This window comes from Myodes glareolus, chromosome 1 (assembly GCF_982192425.1).
Source record: "Myodes glareolus chromosome 1, mMyoGla1.1, whole genome shotgun sequence".
NCBI lineage: Eukaryota > Metazoa > Chordata > Mammalia > Rodentia > Cricetidae > Myodes > Myodes glareolus.
Genome location: NC_142026.1, coordinates 58107626 through 58116886, shown reverse-complemented (window position 1 = coordinate 58116886; position 9261 = coordinate 58107626). Strand labels below are relative to the sequence as shown.

Genomic DNA, 9261 nt, shown 5'->3' with positions numbered 1-9261 from the left:
AGGCTGTTTTCAATACTGTAGCTCTGTAGTAGAGTTTGAAGTCAGGGATTGTGATGCCTCCAGAAGTTCTTTTATTGTACAGGACGAGTTCTACATTTTGAAGGAGAGGGGAAGTCACCTGAGACACAGGGTGGTACCCTGAGAATAGGAAACCTCAAAGTCCATCCCCACAGTGACATATTTACTCCAACAAGGCCACTCCCACCCACTCCAACAAAGTCACACCTTCTAATAGTGTCACTCCCTGTGACTACCACAAACTACCACAATTCTCCAGTACCATATCTGTCTGCATGCCGCCATACTTCCAGCCACCACGCTCCCCACCATGATGTTAATGGACTAAACTTTTGAAACCATAAGATGCCACTTTAATTAAATGTTTCCTTCATAAGAGTTGCCATGGTCCTGCAGGGCAGTGGTGGCACACGCCTTTAATCCCAGCACTCCGGAGGCAGAGGCAGGTGAATCTCTGTGAGTTCGAGGCCAGCCTAGTCTACTGAGCAAGTGTCTCAAAAAAACAAAACAAAACAAGAGTTGCCATAGGGTAGAGAGAAGGGAGAAGGGGAGGATTTGGGAGAGCTTGGGGGAATGGGATGGGTGGGATGGAGGAAGGGTGGATATGGGAGCAGGGAAGTAAATATCTTATTTAAGGGAGCCATTTTAGGGTTTGCAAGAGACTTGACTCTAGAGGGGTTCCCAGGTCCAAGGAGAAGTCCCCAGATTGTTCCTTGGGCAGCAGAGCAGAGGGTGCCTGAACTGGCCTTGTCCCATAGCCACACTGATGAATATCTTGCATATTACCATAGAGCCTTCATCTGGCGATGGATGGAGATAGAGACAGAGACTCACATTGGAGCACTGGACTTAGCTCCCAAGGTCCAAATGAGGAGCAAAAGGAGGGAGAACATGAGCAAGGAAGTCAGGACCACGAGGGGTGCATCCACCCACGGAGACAATGGGACTGATCTAATGGGAGCTCACCAAGGCCAGCTGGACTGGGACTGTTAGAGCAGGTGATCAAACTGGACACTCTGAATGTGGCTGGCAGTGAGGGCTGACTGAGAAGCCAAGGACAAAGGCACTGGGTTTTGATTCTACTGCATGGACTGACTTTGTGGGAGCCTGGTTTGTTTGGATGCTCACCTTTATAGACCTGGATGGAGAGCGGAGGACCTTGGACTTCCCACGGGGCAGGGAACCCTGACTACTCTTAGAAAGGAAGGAGGAAGTGGGGAGGGGGAAGGAAAAGGGAGGCGGGGAGGAGGTGGAAATTTTTAATAAATAAATAAATAAATAGATGGGAAAAACAACAACAACAACAAAAAAAGAGTTGCCATAGTCACAGCATCTCTTCACAGCAATAGAAACTCTAAGACGGATGATATCTGTTCTGGTGGAAGTTCCGTCCCAAGCCCCCTCCCCCATCTCTCTCCAAACCCTGCCATATCTCAGAAAGCCTGCCAAATGGTGACCACTCCCCCAGAGATGCTCAAGACCACTCCCACAGTGTATTTAAACTGCCCCCCAGAAAACAGACATGTGGTTTTCCAGTCTCTCTTTCCCGTCTCCTATGGGGAGAGGGAAGGCTGGAAAATCATCTGGGAGCATTTTACCCATTAAACCTGGGCTTTTTCTAATTTGGTTTGATTTGGTCTGTTTGGATTGCTGTGTCTCTGGAGAGGCTTCTCAAGGCACAGAAACTCTTCAGAATCCACATGGTCTATTGTGGGCTCTTATCTGGGATGAGGAGATATATGTGTACTGAAGGGAGTCTTGCCCGCTCCAGCACGTGGCTCTGGCAGGCCTTGCCCTTCTCCCCATCCCCTCTGCCTTGCTAATAAAAACCGTTAGATTACATTCTAAAGCTAGCCACCAAGGTCTAGTCCCTTATTTGGCCACTGCCTCCTCTTGAGACTGATTACCAAGGTCCAGATATCAAAGTACTGAAGTCCAGCACTCAAAAGCCCCCTTTGGTTCATCAAATTAACATGCCCAATCAAAATATACCACCAAGTGCTAGCACATTCTAACACAGACCTCCCCTTTTACAAGGGTCATTTGGGGCTGTTTTTCTGCCTGAGTCAGAAAGCAGCCACTTTAACATTTCTTCCCTGTTTAATAACGAATCTCTGTGAAAACAGGTGTTTGGGTGTGGTTTGTGTCTAACTGGGGGTTTGAGGGGGAGCCCTGCTGTATAAAGGGGTTGATACACACAGAACTACCAAAACCCCCAAGTGATAACACCCTCTGGTGTGGGAGAAACAGAAGCAGTTTACCATCCCGCTTGAGCATCCTCCTGTAATCCCCCTTCTTTCCCATCTGCGTTATACCTTGAATTGTACAATCTCAGCCAGACGTAGCCATTAAAGTGCCTCATGGCCGGCATCAAACAGTCTGGAGGTCAGAAAACGCTGCAGTTTCCAAGGCTGATTTCTCAACTTGGGATCTGACTTCGGGGAAGAATATTTAAAGGAGTCCACAAAGAAAAATGGGTAATTGACTAAGAGAAAATGGTGACGCCAACGAAGGGAAAGGCTTCAGCCTTAGCTGCCAGTACATGCCAAGCCGTTTGTTCCACAGCTTCACTAGAGTTCTAGTGCAACGTGTGGGCAGCGAACTCTCAGTAGACATCGGCTCTCTTTTAATGTTCAGTTTGTTGGTTTTTCTTTTCTGTTTTTTTTCTAAACAGGTTTTCTCTGTGTAGCCCTTGCTGTCCTTGAACTCACTCTGTAGACCAGACTAACCTCAAACTTAGAGATCCACCTGTTTCTGCCTCCCAACTACTAGGATTAAAGCGTGGGCCACAACTGCCCGGCTCGGTTGTTTGTTTGTTTGTTTGAGACAGGGTTTTTCTGTGTAGCTTTAGTGCCTGTCCTGGAACTCGCTCTGTAGCCCAGGCTGGCCTCGAACTCACAGAGATCCACCTCACAGAGATCTACCTGTCTCTAACTCCTGAGTGCTGAGATTAAAGGTGTGAGCCACTACCACCAGGCGTTGTTGTTGTTGTTGTTGTTGTTGTTGTTGTTTGGGCTCTTTTCTTTACAATTATTTTGTGTTTGCACACAGAAGAATTTAGAGAACTTCTTTTGGGAGTCAGTCAGTTTCCTCCTTCAAGGTCATCCTTTGCTGTCTGGGCTTCCTGGCAAACTCTTTCAAAACTAGAACCAAGGGGTAAAAATATAACTCCAAAGTTAAGAGCATTGGCTACTCTGGTAAAGGTTCAGCAGCGCTCTCTTCCGGCTTCTTTCGGCATTATACGCATACGGCGGACTTACAAACATGCAAGCAAAACACTCATACACATAAAATAAATACAAATAAACAAGTCTTTAAAGACTAATTGAAAAACTAAAGCTGTACTTAGAAACAGGTTGGTAGGGACGTAAAACAGAGCCCCACCCTCAACAGAAAGGGTGCAACGGCTCTTCTGAGCGCTAGGTGGCAATCTCAAGGCTCGCCCCCACGCTCCCAAGCGAGACGCACGCGCACTGCTCCTCGGCTTCGCCGTTGGAGCTACGCCTGCGCAGGCAGTGGGGCACGCGCCGTTTTCCCGTGCGCATTGGGACTCGCCGTCCCGTTATTCCCGGGTCTCCGCGAGCGGCAGTGCTGACCCTGCGGTCCGACATGTCCCAGGTGCCCGCAGTCAGCAGCGCCCAGCCTACGGGCGCAGCGAGCGGCGACCGCGGGCTCCCGCAGGCCGAGGTAGGCAGCGGGCGGCGTGCGCTCCCGGGCCCGGCGCGACCGGAGGAGATCCGGGGAGGCCCGATGGCGGCGGCCCGGGAAGGCCCCGCAGCCCCGGGAGCGGCAGCCAGGGGAGGCCGGGTGGCTGCAGCCCGAGAAGGCCGGGCGGCGGAGGCCCGGGGAGGCCCCGCGGCGGCGGCCCGTGGTGGCGCGGCGGCCCGCGAAGGCCCGATGGCGGCGGCGTCCAGGGAAGCCCGGATGGCGGAGGTGGCCCGGCTGCTGGGCGAGCCGCTGGAGGAGGAGGCGCCCGAGGGCAGGCCCCGGTCCAGGGCGGGCGGCTTGGCGGCGATGCCGTACCTGCGCCTCCGCCACCCCCTCAGCGTCTTGGGCATCAATTACCAGCAGTTCCTGCGCCACTACCTGGAGAACTATCCGATCGCCCCGGGCCGGATCCAGGAGCTGGAGGAGCGCCGGCGGCGCTTCGTGGAGGCCTGCAGAGCCCGGGAGGCAGCCTTCGACATAGAGTACCTGCGCAACCCTCAGAGGGTGGATTTTGACATTTTAACGTTTACCATAGCCCTGACTGCGTCGGAGGTGATCAATCCTCTCATAGAAGAACTGGGTTGCGATAAGTTCATCCATAGAGAGTGAGGAGGCAGGCGAGGGTGGGCACGGCATCAAGAAGACCTCGGCATCCAAGACAAACCCCATCCTGCAACTTGGTTTTCGGAAGTCAAAAGGAACTTGAGAATAAGTCAGTGTGCATCGTTGGAGGGAGGAAAAAAAGCGTCAGAAATTTGGGGAGGAAATGTCCAAAGCATCCTTAGACTCCTGTGACGTTTCTTGAGTTTATGATTGGTTGAGAGTTCTTGTGTTATGGAAAACATCCATCCATGTGGCTTCGTTAGTAAGCAAAGGATGGTTTTGTAAAATTTTGAGACTTAAAGAAAATTGCCAGTAAAAGAGCCCACGAGGAAGAAAGATCAGCGTGAAAGTTTAAACTGGTTTCAGGACCAAGTTTATGTCAAGTACTTGACCTTTGTGGAGCACGCCTTCTCTCATGTCCGAGTCAGTGAAACTGTAGAGTTAAGACTGATTTTGTGTTTCTGAGACATTGGAAATAGCAAGCAACATAAATATTGTATATAGTATGTGATAAATAGTGTTTTCAAACATATCAAATTTCTGGAATTTTGATTCCATTTTCCAAAAGTTTTTCTTTTTCTTGATTTTTTTTGTAAGTCATCTATTCATAAGCCCCAAGAATATGACCCCTTCTTGTCCCCACACCTAATGCTGCCCCCAGAGTCAGTTTCCTTCCTACTTTTATTATGTATACACAATATATATTTATTTTTTTTATTTTGTCACAAAGTTGATGTATTTTGGTTTACATGTTGTGATTTTATTAAGGAAATATCTTGAAGAACCTTCCCAGCCAGTATATTTATTCCTTAAAGCTGTGTTTGCATTCTGTGGGTATGCTGTGATGAACCAGAAGTTTGCTGGTGGACACTTGGGCCGTTTCCCATCCTTTTCCCCTGGCAGTGTGAAAGCCCCTCTCCTGTGTTTATCACCGGCGCTGCTTTAGTTCTGAACTCATTTCTCATGTTTACTGTCTCAAGTTGGAAGACGTCTTATACTTGATGGTGATATAGACCACTTTTTTCTTCTTTTCCCTTTAAGTTTCCATAAAATTGATGGTACATCTCACTTGCTTCTTAGGCTTTTTGCTCTTGGTCATGTCTGAACTCTGATTTGTAGAAGTGACACTCCTGGGCCAGAAGGTTGCCTTTGTAACTTTACAGATACGACTGATTGATCTCTGTACACTCCCACCAGAGGTTGGTAAATGGATATTTTCTGATTGTCTCGCCAATATGTTCAACTGTCAGATGTATAGTGATTACCAGCCTGATGGTAGAAAAAGGTGTATCAGTTTCAAGGATTTAACATAAGCTCTCTTTTCATTTAAGAATCAAAAGGGGGCTTTCTCAGTGATAGCATACTCGTCTAGAATAACCTGATGATAGCACACTAACCCCACTGAGGGGCTGGGGGCTTGGCTCAGTGATAGAGCCCCTGCCTAGAATGCTAAAGTAAGTCTCTAGGTCTGGTTCCCAGCACGACAAAAATCTGACTTTTCCTCTCTCATGACTGTCCACATTTTTTTTTTTTTTTTTGGTTTGGTTTTGTATTTTGAGACAGGGTTTCTCTGTATAGCCCTGGCTGTCCTGGAACTTGCTCTGTAGTTGACTGGACTCCAACTCAGATCCACCTGCCTCTGTCCTCTGCTTCCTGAATGCTGACCCTGGCTGTCCTAGAACTTGGCTAGACTCCTCTGTAGACTAGGCTGGTCTCCAACTCTAAGATCCGCCTGCCTCTGCTTCCCAAATGCTGGGATTAAAGGTGTGCACCACCGCCACCCGGATGACTGTCCACATTCTCTATCCACTTCTCCCCTCGATTTTTTTTTACTGACTCTAGTTGTTGATTGTGTATTAGTGGCATTAGGTATGACAATAGTTTGTGATATGAGTTGCAGATATATTTTTCCAGTTGTTTGGCTGGCTTTTCTGAAAGACTTTTATTCTTGATGTGGGTTCAGGGGACCAAACTCAGGTTAGCAGGCTTGTGTGATACCCACAGAGTCGACACAACTGCCTGGATTGTTTACCCTGCTTTCCCTAGATTGTGCAATATTTTGAATCCCAAAGTTTCTTTGGAGTGTGTGAAAGATGTCATATTTTGGTTTTGGGTTTTTTGTTTTGTTTTGTTTGTTTTGGTTTTTGGTTTTTTGGGGTTTTTTTGTTGTTGTTTTTTGTTTTGTTTTTTTAGGTTTTTCGAGACAGGGTTTCTCTGTAGCTTTGGAGCCTGTCCTGGAACTAGCTCTTGTAGACCAGGCTGGCCTCGAACTCAGAGATCCGCCTGCCTCTGCCTCCCGAGTGCTGGGGTTAAAGGCATGCGCCACCACTGCCCAGCAAAATGTCATTTTTTTCATCTTGGACCGTTTGGGATTTATTCAGAGGCGAAATAGTCTGAGGGAAGGACCCACTTTTCACTTAGCAAAGCAGCTCCTCTGAAGAGCTCCTAAGTTTTCTGGGCTGAGCCCACCCGTGCTCTGGAGTTCCTGCTTGTTCTGCTCCTGTTTACTTGGAGGGGGCATTGAAACCACCTCTCTGTGTAACTCCGACTATCCTGGAAATGACTCTGTAGACCAGGCTGGGCTTGAACTCAGAGATTCACCTGCCTCTGCCCCTGCCTGCTTGGATTAAAGGCATGAACCACCACATCCATTATTACTTTTATATATTACTACTATACTACTATTATTTCAGACAAAATTTTTTATTGGAATCCTATTTCTTATCGCCAGGGGATAATTGCTGTCTTTAAGGTACTGAGTCTCATATTTTAAAGGTTTTATTTATCTTCAATATGTGTGAGCTGTTGTCTGCATTTAGGTTTGTCTACTATATATTGCAGTGCCCCAGAAGGCCAGAAGAGGGCACTGGATTTTTTGGAAGTAGAACTATAGATGGCTATGAGTCACCATGTGGGTGTTAGAAACCAAACCTGGGTCTTCTACAAGAGCACAGGTGCTCTCAGCCTCTGAGCATCTCCAACCACTGACTCTTAGGATGTGTTTTGTCATGTTTGATTTAAGACAGAATCTCACTGTTAACTCATGCTGGCATGAAACTTAAGGACTCGCCTGTCTCAGTCTCCAAACTCTGGGTTACAGGTATGAGCACCCTCATCTAGCAAGGGAAGGAGCTCTTCTAGCCAGGTGATGGTGGCATAGCCCTTTAATTCCAGCAGAGGACGGTGGCTCTACTGCGTGAGTTCCAGGCTACACAGAGAATCCCTGTCTTGAAAGAAAACATAAAGAGATGGAACTCTTCCTATGCAAGTAAACTGTTTTTATACTTTTTACTTATTTATCTTGGTTTTTCAAAACAGTTTCTCTGTGTTTTCCTGGCTGTCCCTGAACTCACTATGTAGACCAGGCTGGCTTCCAACTCAGAAATCCACCTGCCTCTGCATCTGGAGTGCTCGGATTAAAGGTGTGTGCCATCATACCCAGCTATTTCATAGGGTTTTTTTGTTTTGTTTTTGTTTTTTTAGGGGTATATTATTTGTTTTTATCTCATAGTTTTTAAAGACTTCCAAAACCAAGTGGTGGGGGCTCATGCCTGTAATCCCAGAATGTGGAGGATGAGGCAGGAGGATCAGGAGAAGTTTGGGATCAGCTTTGGCTAAATGTCCTGCCTCAAAAAAATTAGGGTTGGGAGTGAGCATAGCCTGTAAAATGCTTGCTTTGAAAGAATGGTGACCCAGGTTTGTCCCCAAAACCCGATGGAAACCTGCATGAGGTGTCATGTGCTTGTAGTCCCAGCACTGCTGATGTAAAGGGGGGATTCCTGGGGCCCAGTGAGAGGCCTGCTGTCTCAGAAAACAAGGTGGAACTCTGTCACTGGAGGTTGACCTCTGACCTCCAGGTGCACACACAAATTTTTAAAAACTTCATTGTAGCCTTAAGTTGCGTATAAATGTATTTTTGGAGAGCACTAATAATGTTAAATGAATTTCCCTATTCATGGGTCTGGCCTTTTCATCTTTTGTCTGCATATATGTCTGTGTACTTGAATGCCTAGTGCTCAAGGAGACCAGAAGAGGATTCTGATCCCTTGGAGCTGGAGATACAGATGGCTGTGAGCCACCATGTGGGTGCTGGGAATTGAACCTGGGTCCTGTGGAAGAGCAGCCAGTGCTCTCAACCACTGGGGTTATTCCTATTATGTATTCTGAAAGCTTCCATATCTCTTCAAGATCATTAGTTCCTGCTCGTTCTCAGATAGCCTGTCAGTGTACTCTGATATATGTCTCTGTGTGTGGTGCACACATGTGGGTATGTGTTTGCATATGCATATACTCAGAGGCCAGAGCAGGATGTCATGTGTCTTCTATCACTTGCTGAGACAGTCTCTCACTGAACCTGGAGCCAGGCCCATAGCCTCCTTCCGTCTCTACCTTCCACAGTGGTAGAGCTATAGACATGTGACCATGCTCAGCTTTTTACATGGATGCTAAGATTTGCATTTCAGACCCTCATGGATGCACAGTGTGATGGCCAATCTTGATTGCCAACTTGATTTATCTGAAGAAAATACCTCTAGCGTATTGGCCTATGGATAAGTCTATGAGGCATTTTCTTCATTGCCGATTAATGTAGCAAGACCCAGCCCACACGGGCAGTGCCATCTCTAGGAAAAGTAGCTGACCAAGCCAGAAGAGCAAGCTGCTAAACAGCACTCCATGGCCTCTGCTCTCGTTCCTGCCTCCAGATTCCTGCCTCGAGCTCCTGCCCTGACTGCCCTCCAAGATGGACTGTGACTGTAGAGGGATAAACTGAAATAAACCCTTTCTTCCCGAGTCTGTTTTGATCTGTGTTTTATCACATCAGCTAGAACAGAGTAAGTGCTCTCACCCCTGAGCTGTCTGTCTAGCACTCTCTCATCTCTACTGACTCCTTGACCACTCCATTCTGTATAATCACAATTCATGAAAATTCTT

At 47.5% G+C, this 9261-nt stretch overlaps 1 protein-coding gene across 1 annotated transcript; it reads left to right on the top strand.

The window, feature by feature from the left end:
- The first annotated feature begins 3502 nt into the window (after positions 1–3502).
- Positions 3503–9120, top strand: Eid2 (EP300 interacting inhibitor of differentiation 2). Its single transcript, XM_085694804.2, has one exon. It carries the CDS (start codon positions 3628–3630, stop codon positions 4333–4335), a length of 708 nt encoding a protein of 235 aa, XP_085550930.1. The 5' UTR covers positions 3503–3627; the 3' UTR covers positions 4336–9120.
- The last annotated feature ends 141 nt before the right edge of the window (positions 9121–9261 follow it).

Bases quoted from the DNA above. Each gene is read 5' to 3' on its own strand.
- Eid2 (XM_085694804.2), top strand. From the start codon at position 3,628: ATGTCCCAGGTGCCCGCAGTCAGCAGCGCCCAGCCTACGGGCGCAGCG.